Source organism: Ischnura elegans, chromosome 5 (genome assembly GCF_921293095.1).
Source record: "Ischnura elegans chromosome 5, ioIscEleg1.1, whole genome shotgun sequence".
In the NCBI taxonomy this organism is placed as follows: Eukaryota; Metazoa; Arthropoda; class Insecta; order Odonata; family Coenagrionidae; genus Ischnura; species Ischnura elegans.
The window spans coordinates 19,365,504-19,392,843 of NC_060250.1; the positions used below are offsets into that span (position 1 = coordinate 19,365,504).

A 27,340-nucleotide genomic window follows, 5' to 3' on the forward strand; every position below is an offset into this window, starting at 1 on the left:
CACATTCTTGAGAAAAAAAGACTCAGGAAGCAGGTGAAGGACTGCAAAAGCTACCCTGGGGCAGATATCGACAGCTTATCCTGGGGCAGTGACCATAGCTTAGTTACATATGATGAAATGCCACCTAAAAATCAAAAATTTGAAGGAAGCAGTGAAAAACATTATGGCACGTAGAAAACTTTAAGGAGGTTCAGCATCAACTGGCTTTTAAAGAAGCTGTAGAAAAGAGAATAGGGGAGGATACGACCAATGAATCTGTGGAAGAGAGCTGGGAAACCATTAGGAACGGTCTGCAGGTAGCAGCTGAGGAAGTTCCAGGTAAAAGAAAAGTCCTAATGAAAAAACCATGGATCACACAAGAAGATTAGATCTCATTGACGAAAAAAGAAAATACAAGGCTGCAAAAACAGAGGCAGGGCCGAATTGTTACTAGAGAATATGGAATGAGATATGTCGTAAAGCGAGAAAGACTAGAGAAGAGTGGATGAAAAATATTTGTGAAGAGGTACAAAACTATCTTGTGCATGGAAAAGTAGAGGCCACCTATAGGATAGTGAGGAACCACTTTAAGGAATACTCTTAGGGACAAAAACAGAGAACTAATGGTTGAAAACGAAAACAAAGGGAAGACATGGGAGGAATATCTGAAAGATTTCAGCAAAGGAATCAGCCTAAAAACAAATGCTACTAAAAATGTGAGGGATGTCGCAGAAGATGACATGGGAGCCCCAATTTTTAGATCAGAATATGATACGGCTGTAAGAGACCTTTAGATAAATAAAGCATCTGGAATTGATGATATTTGAAATTCCCGCAGAGCTAATTAAAAATGCAGGTGAGAAAAGACATTGAGCTAGCTGTACAAAATCATTAGTGAAATGTATTCGACAGGTGAGATACCAAAGGACTTCAAGATGAACATTATAATCCCAATTTCTGTGAGAAAGAAAAGAGCTGAGAACTGCGAAGATTTTAGGACCATAAGCCTGAAAGAGAAGAAATATGTACGTGTGAAAAGATTAGTTGATAGGAGAATTGAGGGTAGAGATGCGTCAAACCAATCTTAGGATTATTGACCAGTGATAACGATGAGACTAACACAACAAAATAATTAGAACTGTGAATGTGTCCAAAAATGATTCTAACTAGAGGAAAGACATTGCCACGGAGCCCGAAAGAAAACACTCTAGTGTGTGTGTGTGTGTGTGTGGACAAAGTGTGCGTGGACATGAGCTTCCTTAGTGCATTCCATCCACTAGGGCTTTTGCCCCTGGAGTTGGACTCCTGTTTTGCTAGCCTGGTTGCTTCCGCATCCATCCTCATTGGCTCTTGGTAGCATCAAGGCAAAGGATGTAGCTTGCTTAATGTGCCAACCTTCCAAGTTTTCATCAACAGCACTACCTTAACAGCTTCATAAGTAAAATAAGACTCATGGGAGTCTTCGTATTTTTGAAAACAATATGTAGTACCTCTTCATGCAGACTTTTGTTTTCTACAGGGAGAAACATACTCTTATTGCAGAAAAAATTTAATTTAAAATCTTATACATATATATTTTATTTTAATGCACATATTTAAATTATTACATACAAAGTAACAGAATCACGAGATTTTCTATCAGTTGAAAATGCAACTGTTCTCATTTTCACATATTTATTTTCCTGGCAATGTTTTAAATCATTCACAGCCATTGTAACAAGGATTAAAACACATATAGTCTGCAAGTTCTCTATCACATCTCTCTGTTAAAAAGGCATACTCAATGGTTAAAAAAAATTATAATGGCTCTCCACAAATAATAAGAAAACATTAATACATTCTTTAAATAAAATATCATAAAGCGTAAAATCATGGCTCGAAGGCCCAACATTAATTTTTATACTCATTAAAATCTTCAAATATTAGGTTCGGAGAGCAAAGCAGTTAGTAACATCATATAATAAGAAAATAAATATCAAGGGTTAAAATAAAATGTTTGTCTCTTTCGGATACGCATTTTTATGCTTTGACTTTCTGAATTTATAATATTCTAGCAAGAAATTTTCTTTGAAGGCATCCACTTCAGTTGTAAACTCAAAATAATCATCATCCAAGTTGGAGCACGGCCTGAAAATTTCTAATGACTTAATGGAGCCAAGTGGTGCTAATTCCATCATTTCTTCAAACCCAAAATGTGTCTGCGGCATGCTCAAATACCTTAACCTCTTCATTTGGCATAGTGCAGTTACTAGGCTGCCGATATGATGGCTACGGAGATGGGTATAGTCTATACAAAGTATCTCCAGCTGTAAATAAAAAATAAATTAATAAATATGATCTCTCCAACTGAAGGACAGATTAAACATAACACCCACTGACTGCTAAAAATGGGACAACAGTGGACCCTCAACCATCAAGATTTAGCCCTATAACGTTTAACTTACCATATTTGACAGCATATAAGATGCACCTTCTTTCCAAACTAATAGCTCAAAATAATCACCTATGTCTCATGATTGAAGGTCCCACCTCCACATTAGTTCAATACTGACACCATTATATTTACTCATATACATATATTTATGAATTATTCAATTGAAGAATGTTGAGTAGTTGATTTAGTAGAACACCCAAACAAGCCCTTTCTTCAAATCACCAAAACATATATGTATATGACGGCATATAAGATGCACCCTCATTTCAGTATGGCATACACAAGAAAAAAGATTTATCCTTTGGGTCCTTCGTGCTAGTCGTCCCCACCAGCTTCTTTCTTCACATAAGCCTTTTGTTTACATGTGACATGGGCGTTTCCCATTCTTACCTGGCATCCTTGCCCCCTATCCCAAACTAGACCTTTCTGCCTACCATCGGACCACTATCGGAGGCCAGACTGTAATTGCTTACTTATTATATCATCTATTACTATTTTTTTGCTCACTTCTGCAATATTGAAGGAGTTGGGAGCGAGATATCAAACAAGCTTGATTGTAAATATACGATCAATCTTGTTTGATATCTCGCTCACTATAAGATCTAAAAGGAATTAACTGAAGTTGCTGGTATATGCCTTTGCTTTTTTCTTGTATATGCCATACTGAAATCAGGGTGTGTCTTATATGCCGTCCAATACGCTAAGTTCAGAGGAGCATTCTTTCAACTGATCCGAAAGCTTCCATTTCCTTTCACTCAATGTATATGCTCTCCAGTGGCGCAGCGAGGGGGGGTTTTGGGGGTTAAAACTCCCCCGCAGAGCTAAGAGAAATTGCTAAGTTTAATCCATTTCACTTAATTGGATTGATATTACTAACATAATAGGATAAGGATTAATAAAATATCTCTCAGAAAGCTGTAAAACTCACCATTTTGAACCGCTATTCTTAAAATTCAGCAATTTATTAATCTCGCACCTACCGCTCATCCTGGTGGGTATTCCATACCCTCACACACCCCGGTATTAGTTGCACCTAAACCCCCCCAGCCTTAATTCCTAGCTGTACCCCTGATGCTCTCCACTTGTTTATTATGAACTGCCAAATTCCTTAGGTATATTTAAAATTGCCACAGTTGTCGGCTATATTCTGAAAGTCACTTAAGTCCATGTTTTGATACTCCCAATTTCAGTTTGATGATTCCAATCCCAACTCGAATCCTCTTCCTCTTCAATTTAATTTATGAATTACTTGGCGAAAAATTGAGAATGATATTGTACGGTGACAAGCAGTCAGCTCAGTTTATCGCTAATAATTCAATGAATCATCCTCGGACAAAGAATATTGACATATTAAACATCATTTTGTGTGTGATGCAGTGAAATGCAAGGGCATTATTTTGAAATATGTGCCTTCTGATGAGATGATAGCTGATTGCCTAACATTGAGTAGAGCCAAGTTGCCAAAATGTTTAACTGGTTTGTGTTTGATTGAGAAGGCTTCATTTTTTATGTTTATCTAGATTAAGGTGGCATGTTGGAAATGGTAATCTAGATTTAATCTCATGCCTAGTTCTTTTGTGCATAGTGTGATTAAGCTGCTTCTTTTAATTTGTGAGCTTCCTTTGTTTTTTTTGTAAAAGCCACTTACTTTCGGTTTTGCTAATGAAGAATTCACACCTATATAGCGCCATGTGTTAATTAATTAATTTATCCAACCTAATCCCAATACGTATAAAATTGAAAATACTCAAGATCCCACGGCCAAATTATTTAGGCATATGACAGTACTACCACAAAAGGTCATTTGTTCTTGAGTGCACAGGTTCTGATGAATACATTACACCACAAAAGGTTCTGATGAATAAATTACACCTCATAAAAAATTCTTCAGTGCATAGTAAAAATTGTGCATCCTCCAAGACTCCACCTTTGGCTCTCAAATTGACATTAAAAAAATATTCCAGTTCATTTATGTCATCACTTACTTTCCTACTCTTTATAATATTTAAGAAAAAAATTATTTTATTACTATAAAACAAAGAAAGAGCTTGGCACCAAAATTTAAAAAATTACTACCATTTCATTACCATGGAAATTATATATGAAATAAAACTAATTTACAGCAAAGTAAAAAAAGGCTATCTACCTTCAACAAGTAATAATCAGATAACATAATTGACCACTTGGTAAGGAGTGATCCTTAAAGGAAATTAAGTCTGTAGTCACAATATAATGTCATTACACTAAATAAAAATTAGAAACACAAGCTTACCTGGCAGGAAGCTCCATTAATTATGGATAGGAACTGAGAAAATGACTTATTTAAGTCGTTGTATGACAAGTCCAACTCAACTATTGACTCCCTATGCAGTGAATTGGCCAAATAATTTATATCCACAGATGACAAATTGCAATAACTTAGGTTAAGGTGAATTATGCCCATTTCTTTTCGTGCAAGTATTGTCTCCAAAGATCCTAGAAAGAAAAGTTAGCAAAACACATTATCACACAGTGACTTAATATAAAAAAACCAATGGCATATTTATGGTAGATCATTTCGCCATATGCATTTCTAAAGCCGGTTTTTTTGTCAAAAAATTTTTGTTCAACGGAATGGGGGTATCCCACGATCCATCTCACTTGAACCAAAAGATGGAAAACAAACAAAAGACGATATTTATGTAAACAAATGTGAAGGCTTGTGAAGTGGAGGATTCTGTCTTTTTTAGCAGTCGAAATTGTCTGAGCAGGCCTCTTGAACATTAAAGAGTCGAAAAAAAGAAAACGGAGGGAGTGCTGGACTTGGCGATGGGCAGAAAGGGGATATGAAAGCGTTGGAATAGGCGTGCTAACCATGTTGGAGAAGGAGTTGGTTGCCGAAGTTCACGTAAATTATCGCATTCATTGACGATGAGTGAGGATATTTTCATGTCCCTTATCAGCAAGGTTGAGGGCAGAATAAAACGCCAGGATACAAACCTGAGGCAGTTTATTCCCGCAAGGTGAATGTTAATAATAAATTATGGACATTGTAGTTGAGATGATGTAATGAATAGTGCTTTAATTATGCATTGAAATCACATGTTTTCTCTCCTAGTCAAGCAGTTGCTAAAATAAGGCCCTTATCCTATAATCATAGTGATCGAAACGGGCAGCTGTAGTGTTTCACAGGTAGTCATTTCTCCAACTGCTCACTCGCTCAGAATCACATGCTAACCTGAAGAATTCAGCCTCGATACCTTAAGTAAATCTTTTATTCTTTCCAAAACACCCCTCCTTGTATTGTGATTCTAAAAGATCGCTTCCTTCTTATTAAACATGAACTCATTATGACGGATTTCCTAGTTGAGAGTTTCCATCACCTATCGAGACCAATTTTTTCTCATTTTCACTATTAGGACCACACCAGGCGATGGATAGTCGATCACAAATGTATATATGTACATAAATATATGTATTTGAAATAATGTTTTGTGACTTTACTTCATGGTATGGTAACATTATCGATTCAAAGCCAAACCTTTTAGTATTGCATACAGTATTTATGAAAAAACTCAACCAGTTTTGACCTTTTCAGGTCTTTATCAAGAGGTGAACGATAATGATAATGACCTGAAAAGGTGGAAACCGGTTGGGTTTTTATTGCATATTGTGTGGAATACAACAAAGTTTATTTTTGCGTCCATTATTAAATTATAATGCTCATGCAGACGATAAATAAGTTCAACCTTCGTGGCCTATGTGTCAGCACTTGGCGATGCTTTTTTGTCTAAGGCCCTGTGATTGGGTGGTTTCATCCAATTGGATGAAAATTTAGAACCTGTTCTATCCGTTTGGAAAAAACTGACTTTGGTCCAAACAATAGGACCAAAAGCCAGTTGGATGAAATTTTGACCGTGGGAGACGGTGCGCGTCAGTTGTATCAAAATTTGATGCGAATTAGACCGTGGGACATCGGCTTTAGAGATTCTCATATCTATTTTCAAAGCTAAATACAGTTTCCTAACTGAAAATGATCTCAATTACAAAAGTATACTCATTTGGGTGTCAAGTATCAAGTGTTACCCAATAGTGACGGACAGGTCTGCGGTATCTTTGTCAAAATATGTATGGAAAAAATTCAAAGCAATACAAATTTCCAAGTGAAAGCAAAAAAAATATTTTAAAATTTCATAAATAATCTTTCAACTTATACAATAATATCCTATAATACAAAATTTGACTAAATCAAAACAAATTAATCACAAGTCAAAAAAGAGAAGCCAAAATTAATGGAGATAAAAGAAGTAATAACTTAACAATATTTCTTGAAATCACAAGCAAGTTGCAAGGGCTGAGATTTACTGAGCATTGTTGCAGAATATTTTAGCTTTTTTGCCTTTAGCCTTTAACTTTCTGTGAAGCATTAAAATATTCCCTAATACTTATGGCAACAGCAGTAGGACTTAACCATTTTCCAGACTTTTACAAACAATACCATGGTGGACAATCCCCCAAGGACTCTTTACATTAATTTTTTTATCAAGATAGTGGACTTAACCCCATAAAACAACCCAGATAGAATTGCAATCCAATACACAAACAGTTCTACTACCTCCCAACTAGCACAGATTTTGCCTTATCCCTAAATACGAGGATTTTATTCATATAAGCCGTGACGAAGCCTATCTGGAAGCAGAGATAAAGTATGAAGAATCCACACCGTATTTGGGGATAAATTAGAGATAAATGTCTGCATTTTTGGAGATAAACCTATCCTTACGCAGTAATTACTGGTAGGTAGCAGCTGTTTCATGTACGATCCCCGTGCTGCCATGCGAGATTCATGAGAACTACGTGAAAATTATGTAATAGTAGATTAAATTTTTGGCTTTCGATGAGGAAAGATTCAATGCATTATATTTCATCATTGCATTTTATCATATTGCAGTATCCGATATAGCATCAAATATGCCAGAGGCATCTCACGAGGCATATATGCCCACTCAGAGAGATCTGTACGCCTATAAGATAATGTTTCATGAGATGCCTCTGAGAAATTTGATACTACATGGGATACTGCAATATAATAACATAAATGATGAAATATAATGCACTGAATCTTTCACCATCACAAGCCAATAACGAATTAGTCATCACAATAAGGTTTTTTTTAAAGCTATGTTAAACATTCACGCAAGTTTAGGTGGATACCAAAAAATCCGATAGAAGAAGGTGGATAATAAACAAAATGATTGCTCTAAAAACGATACATTTAATGAATAATTCATCTTGAAACAACATACATTGCACTAGAACATGGAGCAGTCTTCATACCTTCATCAGTAAACCATAAATCTTACTGCTCAAGTCCATTCTAGCCTTATCACATTACAGCAGAGACTGGTGGAGTACCTTATATATGGTTTTAAAAGCACAAATTTGAAATCCATTACCGTTAGGTAACCTAGAAATTGACATTTGCAATCATTAATACCTCGCATTCGTTAACAATCACAGCACTGTCGACGATTCCATCATTAATATCCACGACAATCCGGTATGTTTTGCTTCATTGGCCAAAAATCTTAATACACCAGTGTGTACCAGCGTAGCCCACATCAAACCCAGGCGCACAAAAACAATGCTTCGGTCGCATTACCAACTTAACTATTATTGCATAGACAAAAAATCAACTGTTTTTACTCACAAACACCACTATACACAACAACAAAAATGTAAACACGAAGCCACTAATGGCTTTAACCACTTTAACGGTAATGGAGGACGTCAGCGCCACTATGCGCTTTGTGATGCGCATAGTGGCGCGCTTATGCGCTTATGGTTATGCGCTTATAATTTTGGTGATATTGTACTGTAACAACCCCTCCCCAAATGCTTGAAATCGTGGAAAAAAAGGGATAATAAACGCGGAGGATATGCTTATCCCTACAATATCTGATTTATCCAAGGATAAGTTCAAATCTTATGCTGGCTGGGCTAGTTCCCAAATATTAGCTGTATGTCCATAAATAAAACATATCAAGTAAGCAATTATCCTAGCATATTTAGATTTCCGGGAGAATTTGGAACAAATTACTTTATTCTATGATTAGCTTTGAGTGCAGCATGAGTAAATATATGCATGCATGCTTAGCACTGGGTTAGTTTTTGTCACATGCTGCAGTTGGCAAAAGCTGATATTTACCGGACACTCGCTGACTCTGCAACAGAGACAACTATAGTTATCCTTGTTTTCTAAAGTATTTTTAGACATTCCCTGAGTTCTCCCCTATTTCTATAACCTCCAGAATAGTGACAACAAAGATTAGGCACATGCTGCTTAAGCCAGCATTCTCACTAAAATGAAATGAATGAATAAGATTATTACCTATGAGCCATATATGTACTATTTTACTGACACCATATAAGTTATTCTCGAAGTCTCAGATCACCTTTAAGCTACACCATTTGAATGCATGTAACAAGATATCTAGTTCCAATGCTGTTGCAAGCAAGATAGGCTGGTATCAAGGGGTTCAATGCCCCCAAGAAATACTAAGGAGATACAACCTCTAGTGCACCCCCTCCAAATCAATCCCCCCAAAAACTCATTCCCTCAAAGCAAATCCCCAAAAATAATTCTGGCAATTCTGGCCTTCTAAGCACAAATGATTCTCCTCGCTAAAAATGCACATCCAAAAATTTACCCCTTACTGGCACTTATAAAAAAAATAATACTAACCTGTCACAGGATTTCCTGAGAGATTCAGCCTATTTACAAACTTGCATTTTTGAAGAACTGCTCCAAGTATTTCAGCATTCTTATTGTTAAGTTTAATATGGTTTTGACTCAGGCTAAGGGATGTCAAATTCTTAAATGATCCAACCCTTTTCAATGACGAAATAAAATGCTCCCCAATAATAGGGCCATTCATATTTATACTCAGTGACGTTACAACCTGTAAAGAAGAGTTAGAAATCAATATAGCCTATATCGATAATGTTAACAGATATCCAATTCTTATTACTATGTACATTCAATTCTGTGCAAAGCACTTATTAACATTCAATTTATAAAAAAATAACCCTATCCATATGAATTTACAGGCATTCAATGGCGAAGGTTCAGTGTAAATTAAGCCATAAGAATTAAGAAACCAGGATAGCTTACCGGTCTTCTAAGTAGGGTGTGACTTATTTTTGGAAAACCCAAATAGTAAAATATTCTACTCATCAAAACATTCATTTTGTTGAGAAAACATGTGTGAAATATTTTTGAGGCATTATTTTATAAACACGTGTCACAAATACATTGTCTAAAATACCCAACTACAAGCATTAGAATTTTGCCATAAAATAGGCCTCTTTTAAAGGTAGTGTAACGTTCACCCTGAATACTCCACTGGGCTTGCCTTAACCGGCCGGTTCCACGGTGACCCACTCTCCCATTTCCCCGTTTTCCCTTCGCTGGGCGTGCGGAGTCATGGTTCAGGCAACCACCCCTCCCCTTCCCAAATAAACCTTCCCCTACCCACACACCCACCTCCCACCAAAACCCCCTCCCCTCCTGGATAGGTCGGTGGGCTGGCCGGGAGAGCCCAGGTAACGATGCGTCAGCCAGGAGGCGAGTCTGGGGAGAGAGGCGAGCGAACATGCGTGTGTGAGGACGGGGAGACGGAGGACAGAGAGAGAGTAGACAGGAGACCGGTCGACAGTGGTCGACTCAGAGAGTGTCCAGCCTACGCATAGAGATAGCGCCCGAAGGATATTAAGCCGTATCTCCCGACGCTCTTCGGTAAGTGGATCAGCCTCATTTCTTCAAGTGCACAGCATTGGGTGCAATTAACTGGTTTCTGGCCGGTTGCTGAGACATGGGTCGATCCTATCACTTGTTCTCTCCAGGGCAAGTACTCTGGGGCTGTGGACACCACTCAGGTGATTTCCTGGATATACGTAGCTGAGATTCGGCTGCCTTTTGGCAGATATGAGCCGAGATCCAGCATTCTCCTGTCTCAGAGATCCGGCTGCCTTTTGGCAGATATGAGCCGAGATCCAGCATTCTCCTGTCTCGAATCTTCAAATTTGGTACCAGAAGAAAAGACAATATTCTCATGGTATCTTGTATGTATGTCGCACTGTAATTTATTGGTATTTGTTTAAAAGGAAATCTTTATGTTTGTTAAATTCTGCAATAAATTAATTGCCATGTTAAGTGTGACAATTGTGTGAAGCCTCCCTTCAGTGCTGTCCATAGGAAGGCAACTCTGGTTGCCTGGCGCCCATAAAATTGAAATTCCTATGAGGTCAGCCCACGACTCAAGAGATCGGAGCCTGCCGGGAGCTGCCGGGTATTAGCTATGGTAGGCGGTCCCATCGGATCATAGGCCGAGGGAAGGCGTGACATAATGGCGCCCAACGTGGGGCAGCAACGTCGACTTGCTTGACGGCAGTTTGAACTTTGATTCATTTTACTGGAGAGGCAAACTTAGTTTAAAGCATTTATTAGTGCCTTACAAGATCAAGGATTGTTTAATTGACTCATTATTACGTGTTTTATAATTTGTGTTGAACTGTTTAAGTGAAAATTGTGAAGTGCCTGCTCTTGATTTGTGCTTAGAGGCTTGAATAATGTTGTGATTTCAAGCTGTAGACACTTAAGATTTAATTTCAATTTTTCTGAGTTGATACAATCATTTATTGATTATTATGTAGTGTATGTCATTGTATAGGTTAAGAAATATCTTGTGGAATTGATTCTAAAATTTGTTTAAATTTTCTTTCATGTAACAGGGTATAACATTAAGCCAGAAAGGCAGAGGTATTCTGTGGATGGACCAGATTGGAGAGTGCTCGATCTTCGCCTTGAACGATTTGGACTTCCGGGGAAAGAAAGGAAATTTTTCCAGCCGGAGGAGAGCACTCGAGATTGGTGAGACCCTATGTTTTCTGTGATTGGCCAGAATGGAGGTTAACCGTTTAACTAAGGATGAGCTGATCTACGAAGTCGGAGTGCGCGGGGGCTCAGCTGGTACAGATGAAGGAATAGATGTTTTAAGAGGGGCTCTCAGAGAATTATTGCGTAGTGACCAACCCATGGGTGGCTTTAAGGAGGAAGAAAGCGTTGAAATAGAGTCAGAACTTTTAGTAATTGAATCGAAACTCACTTTAGTACAATTGGCCATCCAGGATGTTAAGAAGGGTGGGAAGGAAACCTCGCCCAGGAGAATTAAAACTCTGTTGTATCACTTAAATAACAGGATTAGTTATATCTTTCCCAGGTGTCAAGGGGGAGACAGAAAAAAGGGTAAAGAGATTTATCGCAGTTTAAAACAATTGAGTACATTGTTTAGTAACTTAGGAGAAGGAGTAGAGTACCAAAGTCCAGATATATGTTCCATGTCCTCTTCTTCAGGACCAGAAGTTGAAAGACAAAGCTTGCAGGGTCATAGGAGACCTGAAGTTAATGTTGGAATAGATCAATATGAAAATTGTCAGGATGTTAATACATTTCATAGAGAGACTCGTGGGAATATGAGAACAGACCGAAATTATGAGGGTAGACCACAATTACATAAGTGGAACATTACATTTAGTGGTAGTCCCCCAGAAAGTGTAAATGCATTTATTGTCAGGATAGAGGAACTTGCAATAGCCCGTGGAGTGTCAGAAGCTGGATTGCTTCTTGGGGCAGTGGAATTATTTGAGGGGCAAGCTCTACTTTGGTTTCGGTCGGTGAGGAATGATATCTCTAGTTGGGAGGAACTCAAGGTTATGCTTCGCTCAGAGTTTCTTCCTTTGGACTTTGAGGAGAATTTACTCCAAGAAATTAGAAACAGGAAGCAAGGGATGACTGAGTCAGTGGGGACATTCATAGCCTGTATGTTAGGACTATATGATAGACTAAGTAAAGAAGTCGGAGAGGAAGAAAAGTTAAGTCAGATTAAAAGAAATTTAGCTCCCTATTATCTGGAAAAGTTAGCTTTGCAACCAGTGTTGTCAATTAAGCAATTGAAATCGATTGGCAAGGAACTAGATTTGAATAAATTCCGTATTGAACAATATGAGGCATCAAAAATGAACAAGGTTAGATCTTTAGAACCCGACTTGGCCTTTAATAAAACTTTCCAATTTAGGGCATCTCAAAAACCATTGGTGCAGTCTATAGGGATAAAAAGAGAGGGTATTAAATGTTGGAATTGTGACCAAAATGGGCATAGATTCTCAGAATGCAAATTATCCTCTAAAATATTTTGTCATCGCTGTGGGTACAAAAATGAAATAACCAGAACTTGTCCAAATTGTAGAAGGGGTAATAGAACTGATAGAACTTATAAGCCACAGAGACAGGAAAACTAAGGAGAGAGTCCGACAAGGGGCACTCGTACTCTCTAAATTATTTAGTTCCCCCCTATGTGAATCTAGACTTGGTGAAGTTGGAAATGGAAAGAGATAGTAGGATTTATCTGCCAATTTCAGTCTATGGTCTGAAATTTTATGGATTGTTAGACTCAGGAGCCACTCATTCAGTTATTGGTAAATCAGGTTGGAAATCTTTGTCCAAACTTAAGCTGTCTCTTGAAAAACCCACATACTCTAGTATTCAAGTTGCAAATGGGAATAAATGTCAGGTAAAAGGAATAGTGAGCTTACCTGTAGAAGTAGAGGATATTACCAGAATATGCGAGTTTTTAGTGGTACCAGATATCACTTATGATTTCATTCTTGGTGTTGATTTTTGGTGGATTATGGGCTTACAACCAAATTTATTAAAGGGTACTTGTAAACTGGAAACACCAATCAGTGTTAACTCTGTGGAGTCAGTAATCTCTAAGCGCAAGCTAAATGAAACTCAAAAGAGTCAATTAGAGAAATTGATGAGAGATTATCGAGAAACTATAGGTAGAAGGGGGATAGGTTGTACCAATTTAGTGGAACATGTAATTGATACAGGTGATTCGCCTCCAATTAAACGGCGTTATTACTCATACTCTCCCAAATTATTGGAAATATTGCATAAGGGCATAGAAGAACTATTAGACCAAGACATAGTAGAAGTTTCAAATAGTGCATGGGCATCTCCTGTGCTATTGATTAAGAAACCAGATGACTCCTATAGATGGGTTGTAGACCTAAGAGAGGTGAACAAAGTATCTAAACCAGATGCTTACCCTCTGCCAAAGGTAGAGGATATTCTTGTTCAGTTGCGAAACACTAGGTACTTGAGTTCATTGGATATAAAGTCCGCATTTTTTCAAATTCCCTTAGAAAAGAAAAGTCGAGAAAAGACTGCATTTGTAATTCCAGGGAAAGGCCTTTTTCAATTTAAAAGAATGCCTCAAGGTTTGAATACAAGTCCTGCTACTTGGCAGCGTCTCATAGACAAGGTGATAGGGGAAGATTTAAAACCCTTTGTGTTTTGTCACTTAGATGATATAATAGTAGTGTCCAATTCATTTGAACACCATTTAGAACTCCTCTATAAGATACTCGATCGTTTAGATAAAGCTAACTTGACACTGAATTTAAATAAGTGTTGTTTTTGTAGAAATGAGTTAAAATATTTAGGTTACTTGGTAAACGAAAAGGGACTTCAAGTAGATCCAGATAAAGTTAAGGCAATAGCTGGATTTCTTCGTCCAACCAATGTCACTGAGCTTAAGAGGTTTATAGGGCTCGCTTCTTGGTATCGAAAATTTATTCAGAATTTCTCTAGCATCATGCAGCCTTTGAATGCTTTAACTTCCAAAAAGAATAAGTATGATTGGACAGAGGAATGTGAGCATTCTTTTAAAGTTATTAAGGAGAAATTAATATCTGCTCCTATTTTAACATGTCCTGATTTTTCAAAAGAATTTGAATTACACTGTGATGCTAGCAATCAAGGTCTAGGGGCAGTCTTGTACCAAGAAGATAAGGTGATAACTTTTATTAGTAGGGGCACCTCTAAGGCAGAAAAGAAATATTGTACTACTGAACTTGAATGCTTAGCTGTATTGTGGGCTATTGAAAAGCTGAGAGGATATCTTGAGGGCTATGAGTTCACTGTGGTAACAGACCATGCTAGTTTAGTTTGGTTAAATAATTTAAAAGACCCCAGAGGGAGATTGGGTCGTTGGGCTGTCAGAATGCAGCAATACAGATTTAAGATTGTGCATAGAAAAGGGAAGGAACATACTGTTCCAGACGCTTTATCTAGAAACCCATTACCGAATGATGGGATAAGTTTAAACTTAATTAAAGTCATGGGAGAGAGCCAAGATATTTGGTATGAGAGTCTGAGAAAAGGAATAATAGATAAACCTGAGTCATATCCAAAATTTAAGGTCCAAGATTATCAGATCTACAAATATATTGATCCAGGTTGGAACCAATCTCATCAGTGGGTTAGAATCATCCCTAAGGATTTGCGGAAAGAAGTAATGATAGAATGCCATGATGATCCGGCAGCAGGGCATTATGGGTGTCTGAAAACAGTTAGTAGACTAAGAAAATTATATTATTGGCCTAAGATGAAGGCAGATGTTGTCAAATATATTAAAAGTTGTGATATTTGTAATCAATACAAGGCTACTCAGAATGCACCATTGGGATTCATGGGAGATCAAAGACTTGTTACAAAACCTTTTCAGATAGTATCATCTGACATTATCGGGCCTTTGCCTAAGTCAATTAATGGATTCATGTATTTAGTAGTGACCTGTTGTATGTTTTCAAAATATGTGATAATGAAACCGATGAGAAAGGCAACCGCCGACAATGTTAGAAACCATTTAGAGGTTGATGTGTTCTTGAAATTTGGGGCTCCCCATACTTTACTTTGTGACAATGGTGTGCAATATAAGAGTAATAAGGTTAAAGATTTATGTGAGAAGTATGGTGTAAAAATTATGTATAATTTTTATTACCATCCCCAGAGCAATCCCACAGAACGAGTTAATAGGGTAATAAAAACCATGATAGCTGCATATGTTGGCAACAATCATCGCCATTGGGATAAAAATTTATCTAAAATTAATTATGCCATAAATTCTGCCGATCATGAGGTGACAGGATGTAGTCCTCATAAACTAGTATTTGGGGAAGAGTTTTTCTTAAATGGGACATTAAGGAAAATACAAATTAATGGAAGAGAGATTCCAGATTTTCAAAATCGTAGAAAACATTTAGAACACCTAGAGAAGGTCAAGGAAATAAGGAAGGAAGTTGTTGAGCGATTACAGCAAGCTTATAAAAAGAATTCCCATCACTATAACCTGCGGAGGAGAGATGTGAATATAGAGCCCGGACAGAAAGTTTTAAGGAGAAACTTTGTACAATCCAATGCTGCTAATTACTTTTCTTCCAAATTAGCACCAAAATATTTAGGTCCTTATCTAGTCCACTCTAAAGTAGGAAATAAGGCTTACCTTCTCCAGGATGAACAGGGACTAACAGATGGTCCCTGGCATATAAAAGACTTAAAGCTGGTGTAATACAAAAATTTTTCCAGGGAAAAATTTTTTTATTTAGGAAGGGGGGGAAATGTAACGTTCACCCTGAATACTCCACTGGGCTTGCCTTAACCGGCCGGTTCCACGGTGACCCACTCTCCCATTTCCCCGTTTTCCCTTCGCTGGGCGTGCGGAGTCATGGTTCAGGCAACCACCCCTCCCCTTCCCAAATAAACCTTCCCCTACCCACACACCCACCTCCCACCAAAACCCCCTCCCCTCCTGGATAGGTCGGTGGGCTGGCCGGGAGAGCCCAGGTAACGATGCGTCAGCCAGGAGGCGAGTCTGGGGAGAGAGGCGAGCGAACATGCGTGTGTGAGGACGGGGAGACGGAGGACAGAGAGAGAGTAGACAGGAGACCGGTCGACAGTGGTCGACTCAGAGAGTGTCCAGCCTACGCATAGAGATAGCGCCCGAAGGATATTAAGCCGTATCTCCCGACGCTCTTCGGTAAGTGGATCAGCCTCATTTCTTCAAGTGCACAGCATTGGGTGCAATTAACTGGTTTCTGGCCGGTTGCTGAGACATGGGTCGATCCTATCACTTGTTCTCTCCAGGGCAAGTACTCTGGGGCTGTGGACACCACTCAGGTGATTTCCTGGATATACGTAGCTGAGATTCGGCTGCCTTTTGGCAGATATGAGCCGAGATCCAGCATTCTCCTGTCTCAGAGATCCGGCTGCCTTTTGGCAGATATGAGCCGAGATCCAGCATTCTCCTGTCTCGAATCTTCAAATTTGGTACCAGAAGAAAAGACAATATTCTCATGGTATCTTGTATGTATGTCGCACTGTAATTTATTGGTATTTGTTTAAAAGGAAATCTTTATGTTTGTTAAATTCTGCAATAAATTAATTGCCATGTTAAGTGTGACAATTGTGTGAAGCCTCCCTTCAGTGCTGTCCATAGGAAGGCAACTCTGGTTGCCTGGCGCCCATAAAATTGAAATTCCTATGAGGTCAGCCCACGACTCAAGAGATCGGAGCCTGCCGGGAGCTGCCGGGTATTAGCTATGGTAGGCGGTCCCATCGGATCATAGGCCGAGGGAAGGCGTGACAGTAGATATGTGGTTTAGCAACTTTTGAGGGGTGATTTTAAAAAAATACTCCATCTTTAGTCATTCTCATGATATTTGATAGCAAAGTGATGCAGAGGGACACCAGCATGTGCCGTCACCCCTACCATATAGTGGTGCCCAACAGTGGGTAATGCAAAAGCTCCCCTACTATTACCTCGTTACATTTTTCTAGTAGCTCCGGAATCATTCTTAAGCTGTTTATCTTGCAGATAGTTGTGTTTTAATCTTGATTCATTTTGACTTAGCCAATAAAAATGGCAAAATATCTAACCACCACTTGAATGGAAAAGCATGTCCTACACCAAATACTTTGGTAAGTTCTCCTTAAATAACATTAATCACAGGTACAAACATTTAGGTTTCCATAAATTTCATTTCCATTTAAGATAGAGAGGGTTTTTCATAGATAAGAATGAAACAGAAAACAAATTAAAAATGAGAATAAATCATTATAATCAGATTTTTGCAATCATTAGTGCATTACCTAAATTGCTCCCACTCTCTAAAAAAACATAAATAAATAGATAATATACTCTGCAAATGACTAAACGTTGTACACAGTAACAATACTAGAACACCAAAAAAATTTAACATTCCATTTCAGACATATGATTACTTTTAGTGGACAATTACTTTTTGTTAAGATTTCCATGAAATGTATATTTTGTATATTCGCGGACAATGCCATTTTTTATCAACAGAAAAAAGTATCTATGTACTTTTTTGTAGCCAAGGGTTTGTTGATGGTTACTTTGTGGTGACTCTTTAAAAATGGTTGAAGAATAAAACTTGAAGTAGATAGTTGATCCTGTTTTTTCTCCGGACTAACTGTCGAAGCTTTCATAGTGGCACGAAGATTTCGTCCACTGGTTACCGAAACAAATATTTTTTATCAGGTTATGGACCCAGCAGGCATAAGTGCGGAGAATTAAACGTGTTGGTGAAGAAGACTATCGTTTGAGCAAACGGTGATAAACTTCGAGTACAAATCAACCAGAGTCTGGCTTGGAATAACTCGTCGAACTCGTAAAAAGAAAAAGAGAGGAACGATGTCCGGACGGCGGCAAAATCAAATGATGGATAGCGAGTCAGCCCAGGGGCAGTTACCTGTGGCTGATAAACTTGAAGGGCCGAACTATTACGAGTGGACACTAGGAATGAAGGGGTTATTCTTAAAAGCTCAATGCATTGAAGCTATCAAAGGTTTTGAAGAGTGGACGATAGAAGAGAACGGTGTGTTAGTCGCGGCAGATCCGCCGGATTATGAGGTGAAACGGAGGAAAAGGCTGGACAACACATGTCTGGGACTCATCTATTGTAACGTTCAGAAGACTTTTCTGGAGCATGTGGACGCCTGCGATAATGCTAAGGCAGCGTGGGAAGCGTTGGAGACCATGTGCACGAGTTACGGCCGCTCTGAGCTATGCAGCTTCAATCGAGCTATGTGGAACACACAAAAGACTAAGGAGATGAGTATTCATCAATATGTTGCCACAATAAACGATTATCGCAGGAAAATCAAGAAATGTGGTATGGAAATTGATGATGATATGCTAGCTAATGTATATCTAAACGGCCTTCCATCTGATTGGAAGTTTTTTGTCCAGAGTTATCGGAAAGGGAAATTAGTCTCAAGAGAAGTATTGGGTGACATGCTTGTGGAAGAGCAGAAGATGCTATGCATGTCAAGAGAAAAGAAAGAGCTCAAATCTGAAGATAATAGCGATGCACATCAAGTTTACAAGGTCACAAAGGAATCAGAGTTTTCTGAGCATGGAGTGAATAGATTTAAAGGGAAAGGAAAGAACAAAGGTAAAGGTGGAAGAAAAAGCCATCCTCCCATCTGTTATGTATGTGGAACAGAGGGACATCTATCTTTCCAGTGCCCCGATAAGAAACAAAATGCTATAGAGAAGAATCAGAATTTTGAATCTGTGAAGAAGGGGCGAGCTTCTGTCATCACAAGAGGATATAAAGCATTGTGTACTCACCAAGAGAAAAGTATAGGAGGTGGGGGATTATGGATACTGGACGGTGGAGCATCAGACCACATGACCAATAGAAAAGATTTATTCATAAATCTTTGTCCCATAACTGGTCAAGTTGTTGTGGGTGATGGATATGCTTTGGAAGTCAAAGGAATTGGCACCATAAAATTGGAGATCTCCACTGAATGTGGTGGCTTTACTATAGACTTCTCAGATGTACTGTACATCCCTGATTTGAAAGATAATTTGCTTTCACAAGGAGTATTGGACAAGAAGGGAATGAAGTTCTCATGTTATCAAGGGGTGAACGAGATATCAGATGAAGGAGAAGTTTTCTTAAAGGCATTTCTCGTAAATAATTTATATTACATCACTACAGTAGGAGGAGTCAGCATTGAAGATGTCAAGATTATTTCTGAGACAAAGAAAGCATCCATAGTATCTACCATAATATGGCATGATAGACTGGGGCATCTAAATGAAGACGATATGAAGAGAATTCCTTTGGATAAAAAATGTGGAATTAACCATTTTGATTGTGACACTTGTAATGCTGGGAAAATGAAAAGGTTAAAATTTCCTAACATAGGTGGAGAAGATACATGCAAGGTCTTGGATAGAATCCATTCTGATGTGGCAGGTCCATTTACACCCAAGACTTTCAATGGAGCTAAGTACTTTGTCACATTTATTGATGATTTTACAAGGTATTCTATGGTCTACTTATTGAAAAAGAAGTCAGAAGTATTTGAAAATTTCAAGAAATTTCAACGTAGAGTGGAATGCCTGCACGATAGGAAAATTAAGGAATTCCAGAGTGACAATGGTGGAGAATACACAGATAAAAAATTCTCAGTACACCTGGAAGAATGTGGAATCTTACATCGTTTCTCAGTGGCATATACTCCACAGCAAAATGGGCTATCTGAGAGGTACAACGAAACTATTCTGAATACAACGAGATGTTTACTGATAAAATCTGGTCTTCATAAAAGATTTTGGGGAGAAGCTCTCATGACTGCTGTACATCTCAGAAATTTGTCTCCTACTTCTGCACGAAATAGCAATATTCCAATGAGTTTGTGGAAAGGACGGGAACTAAAAGAGATAGATTATAACTATCTAAGAGTTTTTGGATGCCAGGCATGGGCATGGCAGCCAAGAGAGACAAGAGATGGAAAATTGAGTCCCAGAGGAGAAGAAAGCATCATGTTAGGATATGAAGAGGGCATCAAAGGATATCGACTTTGGAGTCTGAAAAAGAAGAAAGTAATAATCAGCAGAGATGTCAGGTTCAACGAATCAAAATTTCCTTTTAAGATGAGCCGAGATGATATCAAGATTCCCGATCTAGACAGCGATGGCGAACCTGATCCAGGAGAAGACATTGTGGAACAAGGCTATGTTTTCACAGGCGATGGAAAAGCTGAGGAGACTAAATCAAACCAAATTTCATCACACCCGGTGGTGATCCCAGGTCTGACTCCAGTGGTCCCAGATTCAGTTTCAGGGGGAGCAGTGCCTGAGATACCAGAGGAGGCAGCGCCTCGTGTTGCAGTTTTGGAGGATGACGTTGAACAGCCTGTCTTGGTGGTCTACCCCACAGTTACTAATTTAGAGGTACCAGTGACAAACCTTGACCCTGGTGAGGTCGCAGGTGAGGTACCAAGCCAGTCCATTCCAAGGAGGTCAAAGCGTGTTAGGAAGCCAACATCTTGTCAAAGCTGCAACTATGCTCATGCAAGTATTGAGTGTACTTCCATTCCAGGGACAGTAACAGAGGCTTTAAATAGTAAAGATTCTGAGTTTTGGAAACAGGCAATGCAAGAAGAAGTAAAAGTTTTGTCAGACCAAGGAACATGGGAAATAGTGCCAAGACCAGAGGGATTAAATATTGTAGGTTCAAAATGGGTGTTTGCTTTGAAACGTAATGATAAAGGGGAAATTATAAAGTTCAAGGCAAGGTTAGTTGCTCAGGGATATGGTCAAATTCATGGAGTTGATTACCATGACACATTTAGTCCTGTTATTCAAAAGAAAAGTCTGAGGCTTCTTATAGCTATTGCTGTTGAGACAGATTTAGAAATGGATCAGTTGGATATTGTAGGGGCATATTTAACCCATTATTCCCCAGACTACACATAGGGCTTTCACCTTCGGTTATTTCGTATTTTACGGTTTATTTTGGCCTAATTAAGATTAATTTTCAGAAAAAAATATTATATTCATCATAATATATGATTTGCATAATGTTGCGTTTACGCAACGCTGGGAAAACTCCGGTAAATAAACACAAAAAAGAACTTTTCAAAACTTAAGTTGCATATTTTATTTTTCATCGTATTTTCTGATGTAATGTCCAATAATATTCTGCTTGGAATTAAACGTAGCTCTTTTAGCAATATATAACTTATCTTTGATTTGCACACTCGAATTCTTCGCCGGGAATTATAAGTATGCCTGCGGGTGAAATGCATTATTCTCCCTTGACGGGCATGCTGGGGTATGCTATTTTTCCTAGGGTGTCCTGCATGTGGACACCGAGTTTTATGCCCAATGTCATCAGCAATTGTATTGGAAACGTTTTCTTGCCTCAGTAAAATTTTATGATCTCGGACCGAAATTCTAACAATGGAATTGCTTTGCCCGTGACTTTGGCGTAAAATCACCACGGAATCACCTCTGCATTATCAATCCCTTTTTGGAAAGAGGTTTTTTTTGATGTTAATTTGGATACGGTAACATGCAACATAATTATCGAGTAAATCTACCCCTCCCATTCCCTGATTGTAATCGGTGATGATATTTCGATTTTCTTCGGAAATCTTCGTGTCATTTTGTCCTTACTTTGGGTTCCATATTCCCGTAATTTGAAGCAACAGCGATGAGAGTTATCATGCCATCGCACTAAGAGAATATGCTTTGACCCGTCAGACGAATAGAAGAAATCCCCGTTAGGTTGTTTTTGTCAAATCTCTCGAAGACATGAGTGCGCAATTTTCCGTTCGGTTTTCTCTTGCTGTTTCCGTTGAAAAATAACAATTATCACTTAAAAGTTGCAAACAGATTGTAGCTGGTAAAGAAATTATCAAAATACGCGGTATGAAATTTTTTGGACTTAAAAAATTCAGCAAATTTAGAACAACCCTTTCTCCTAGTGAACTTAGAGATCCTAGAAATATCACTTTCTAGTTCCGCCTCTCCATATGGCAAAAATTGATAGAGATGGAATTTTGGTATAATCATTTGAGAATAGGTCCGACTTTCAAAAATGTATCACTTTGTGTAGTTGAGAATTATCGGAGAGCTGTCGATATTTTTTAAATTCATCAAACCGAATCCACGTCAACATTGCCTCACAATGCGACATACATCTCCTCTTGGCTTGTCCAGTACAACTTAGTGCGCGGTAATATATGATACCCCGACAACATTATGATTCCAATTATTTTTTTATCTGCCTTAATCTGAGTAAATGAATGGTTATTTATCTCCTCAGCGTAGTTATTCGAGTAGCTCAAAATTAAGTCAAGTAATTTTCCACTCAGAAATAAGCGACGGATCTCAACTGGTGAGTGGCTTCCATACCGATTAATAAGTGTTTCTATTACTTTTTCACGCAGAAATTCGGGACTGCTACGGAGGTAGATTCATTTTTTTCACATTTAGATGAGCCTGTTTGTTCTCTGCATCTTTTACCTGGGCGTGCGCGTTTACTGGACAATTTTTCTTTAGATACTACTTGAGTAAACTGTGATTTGCCTTGCAGCACCGCCTGCAATCATTCGTATTTGAAATACTGAGAAGATGCAATCCCCATTGCAGTTCCAAAATTTAGAAAATATTACAAATCGCCTCTCCTGTTAATTTGTATTCTTAAGATACCTTCTTGACGCTTCTTCTAAAGTATACGTATGAGGCGTAGAAATAACGGGTAAAATTTTCTTCACTTTTGTATCTGAATGAAACCCCTGGATGAATTATTTTGCAAAACGCTGAGAAAAAGCTACTGCGGTATTATTGATATAATTACTGGATGAGAGATAAGATGCATTTCAGAGGACTATTAAACTGATACGAACCCAACTGAAGCTAGATTATTAACCTTATATCACCTAAGCGATAGAATAAAAAATAGGTAACTAAGGATTCCACGGAGAAAATTCCAAAGAGGGACTATAGGAACACTCCACCTTCCATCTCAATCCTGCTTCAACTAATAAGTTTCTCGCCCTATCATCCTACGGTCTCTGAAACTGAATGCAACTAAAGCTGAATTTAACGTCTACTATGTAATACTTCCAATCAACGACTTGGGAATGACATTGCCCTGTATCGGTTCCACGTGTGCGCGCAACAGTTCGACTCAACGAAGTACCTGAGTGTTCGATGTAAAATTCGTACAGATGGTCATGCTGGAATTTTAAAAAGTCATTCACCCTTTACTTTGTAAACTCACAATCTGTGAGTCCCAAAAATGCAGCTAAACTGCCTCCAAAAGACTACGTCGTCGATTAAAAGCCATACTGACAAGTTTCGTTATGCTTTGAGAAAAGCCCTCTGGTTTACCAGAGAATTCCCATCGTTGCGTAAACGCAACATTATTTACAACAACCATATTTAAACAAGTAACGACGAAATTTCGTAACAAAAATAAACATGATGAATAATAAAACTTAGAACTAAGATAAAACATTACCTACAGTAAGATTACTCAATAAATCTTGGTAAAAAATCATTTACAATTTGTAGTACTTCAACGCATCGAAATAGGCAAATTTCGAAGTAAAATAAAAACAATTATTTTACTGAATTTTTTTACAAAACTAACTTAATAAGAACAAAAAGTTCTTTAGAAATTCATAAAACCCTAGAAAACATTATTCTGACGCAAAGGTTTTTTCCAATAATTACGATTCAATAATGTTGCGTTTACGCAACGCTGGGGATTAATGGGTTAAACAGTAAATTAGAAGAGGATGTGTACATGGAGATACCAAAATATCTCGGAGAGAATATAACGGTTGATAGAAAGTTTTATGTATGTAAGTTAAACAAGAGTATATACGGTTTAAAGCAATCAGGTAGAAATTGGTATTTGCATCTAAGCTCAATTTTGTCTGTGTATGGATTAAAACAGTGTTTAAGTGATCCATGTATTTTTAGCATGTCTGACCTTAAAGTAGGGGTTTATGTTGATGATATGTTGCTTGTCGGAACGAAGGACAAGATATCACAGTTTAAGAGTTATCTAGGTAAGCATGTAGGAGTCAAGGATCTTGGTTCAGCCCATAATATTTTGTCCATCAGAATACAGAGACCTGAAAGAAGTGTGGTATATATTGATCAGGAGAATTATATAAAATATATGTTGGAAGAATTCGAGATGCAAGATTGTCATGGGGTGAATACTCCTTTACCAGTAGATTTTCAAGAGAGAGATGTCGAAAACCAAATAAGCAATTATTTGTATCGAAAAGCAATAGGCTGTTTGTTGCATTTGTCTGGAAATACAAGACCAGACATTTCCTATGCTGTGTGTATTTTAAGTCAGTATATGGAGGAGCCATGTCAAACTGATTGGAAAAATGTCAAGCATATGTTTAGATTTTTATCTAAGACTAGAGGTTATGCTTTATGTTATCAAAAATGTCAAAGTAAAATTAACGCATACTCTGATGCAGACTGGGCAGGCAGTAAAGGTTATTGTAAGTCCATTACAGGATATCATATTTCTTTAGCAGGGGCTCCATTTATCTGGCGAGCAAGGAAGCAAAAATGTATGGCAACCTCATCAACTCATGCAGAGTTTATTGCATTGTATGAGTGTGTAACTGAAATAGTATGGTTATCAGAGTTGTTAATAGAAATTAATCAAGGATGTTTAATGCCTAAACCTTGTGTTATTTATTGTGATAATGAGAGTTCCATTGCCATTGCCAAAAATGATGTTATAACTGAAGGAAACAAACATTTCTTTGTTAAATACCATTTCATCATGGAACAAGTCAAAGAAAAAATGGTGTATTTTATATATGTACCATCAGACAAGAATACTGCGGATATATTTACTAAAAGACTGCCAGGGACAAGAATCAAAGTGTTATCAAAGATGATAGGACTTAAGGATCTGTACAATAGAATTTAAGATGTTTGAATATTTTATAATTATAATGTCTTGTGTTGTTTGGTACTCATTCAGAGATTGAAGGTGAAATGATTATTGCATTTTCAAAAAACAGGTATTGTCCGAGGGGGAGTGTTAAGATTTCCATGAAATGTATATTTTGTATATTCGCGGACAATGCCATTTTTTATCAACAGAAAAAAGTATCTATGTACTTTTTTGTAGCCAAGGGTTTGTTGATGGTTACTTTGTGGTGACTCTTTAAAAATGGTTGAAGAATAAAACTTGAAGTAGATAGTTGATCCTGTTTTTTCTCCGGACTAACTGTCGAAGCTTTCATAGTGGCACGAAGATTTCGTCCACTGGTTACCGAAACAAATATTTTTTATCACTTTTTTGTATTTGAATACTATTACATATCAAGAATATACTGTAAAAGCTACTTTTTATTAATAATGTTTATATCTAGGCAGGAGCTCAGACCTTTAAAGGACAAGTATAAGTTTAAAAATGGGTAAATTCTCAACTTAGTATACACAAGTAAAATTCTCCCTGTACTGTATGGGTGATGGATGTGTAACTTATATACGTTAATAAAAAAATTATATCTGTGAATGATCTTAGAACCAGCATTTCCAGTTTTACTGTCAATGGACTAACACCCCCTAGAATGGGTGACACCCACTGCAGGTAATGAATTCACATGGAGTGACAATTTAGAACACTGCAGTTCCTGACAACCTGTGTACACATGGTATTCCAAAATACGACTTTTTCTACATTGCCTCTCCAGTTTAAATTTTTTCGCCATATTACAACCCTATCAATCTCTCAAATTCTGCTTTTTGTGCATGAAACTCTTGAAAAAATTAAGCTCTCAAAATCAAGGCCATTGAGTTTGGCATTAGTAATCAGAGTTTCTATTTGAAATCATATTTATGACAGCAGGTAGATTCTACATAAAAACCATGGGATAATATTGACAATTTAAATGAGAAACTCAAGCTCAAAAAATGAATAATATGCAGCAAATAATACGTGCACAATAATTGAACAAGACGCTTAATGTCAGCCACTGCCCATCATAAGGAATTCCATATGAAGAAAAATATTCAATTTTATCATCATGATTTTAGTACAAACGAGTACTAAGTTAGACAATAAATTTTAAATATACATACTTTTTCATTCAATGAATGAAGAATCCTTAAAACTTTACGCCATGGAACAGACACTATCTCCAGCCTCTTGAACTCCACGATTAACTTGTTTTTAAAAGGTTTAACTAACTCATGGATCAAATTTATTAAATTTACATTGACATCCGATATGCTGCAATCCATAAATAGAGTATCTGTAACATGAAAATTTAAATTGACGATTTAGAAAAAAAATTGCTATTCTAACAGCTCACCCACAACCAAAGAAAAACAATTTTAAAAGAAATGGCTATGATACTTACAAGGACCAACACTATCTGCAGATTTACTGTGATGTTTCCGCGAATGTTTCTTAGATGAGGTAAGTTTCTTCAAGTACATCATTGCCGACAAAATTTGTACTTCGGCTAAAAAAGACAAGAATTGGATAATAACATAAAATTCTCCCTTTGCTCGGACGTATCTTATACTTACTTACACAAATCAACCCCACTAATATCCAACGTGAATTTCGATGGTCTCTTTTCCGAGTGAAAGAGAAAAAAGAAAGACTTCATTGCAACAACAAAACAAGACCTCATGCAGTCCAAAATATCTCGAGTATCACAGCCACAGAGTAATTTCCACCTAATACATTCACGAAGTTCCGGCCAAAACATATCCATCGCCAGTCTCTCGTAAGGCCAATGAGGTAACAGAGCCTTCAGGGAAAGAATCCTACCTGGAAGTGAACCATTTCTCTTTTACTCAAACCAGTGCCTAGGGAACAAGCAATTGACGACCAGATAGTTAATGAGTAATGCTGTTAGCAAACCTTTAACAAAAGAAACTTTCATGAGACGGTAAATCACATTAGGAGGAAGACGATATGAATGGATAATAGATTCCGCCAATGAACTGTGGCACACTATAGCCTGGGCAGCACAATCCACCAAGGATGGCACTCTATCTGGCATCTCCATGCTTAAAATCAAGCGTCCTTCACTGCTTCGAGACTATGGCATAACTAAAGTCGAACGTGCCGTGACAAAATTTAACTGTAATAACAACCGGATCTCCCGCAACTGACCCTCTTTAACGCCATTGGTGGGCTCAGGTGGGT

The 27,340-nt window shown here is 37.8% G+C and overlaps 1 protein-coding gene across 2 annotated transcripts; it reads right to left on the reverse strand.

The window, feature by feature from the left end:
• Positions 1–1,533: 1,533 nt before the first annotated feature.
• On the reverse strand, positions 1,534–27,340 carry LOC124158547 (leucine-rich repeat-containing protein 14B-like). Of its 2 annotated transcripts, none has more exons than XM_046533698.1 (7): positions 27,053–27,340; positions 26,717–26,959; positions 26,541–26,645; positions 26,260–26,432; positions 9,138–9,354; positions 4,686–4,888; positions 1,534–2,285 (listed from the first exon to the last, which is right to left on the reverse strand). In XM_046533698.1, exons 1-7 carry the CDS (start codon positions 27,198–27,200, stop codon positions 1,962–1,964), a joined length of 1,413 nt encoding a protein of 470 aa, XP_046389654.1. In that variant the 5' UTR covers positions 27,201–27,340; the 3' UTR covers positions 1,534–1,961. The 2 variants fall into 2 exon arrangements, 1 of the variants encoding a protein (XP_046389654.1); XR_006864827.1 differs by lacking the exon at positions 1,534–2,285 and adding an exon at positions 8,601–8,752 and having other exon boundaries at positions 4,778–4,888.

Excerpts from the sequence above, each read along its gene's own strand:
- LOC124158547 (XM_046533698.1), bottom strand. The coding sequence starts at position 27,200 with ATGGAGATGCCAGATAGAGTGCCATCCTTGGTGGATTGTGCTGCCCAG. Across the intron at positions 26,960-27,052 it reads GAAAGTTTCTTTTGTTAAAG|GTAGGATTCTTTCCCTGAAG; the intron begins GTTTGCTAACAG and ends GTTCACTTCCAG. Across the intron at positions 26,646-26,716 it reads TATTAGTGGGGTTGATTTGT|CCGAAGTACAAATTTTGTCG; the intron begins GTAAGTAAGTAT and ends TGTCTTTTTTAG.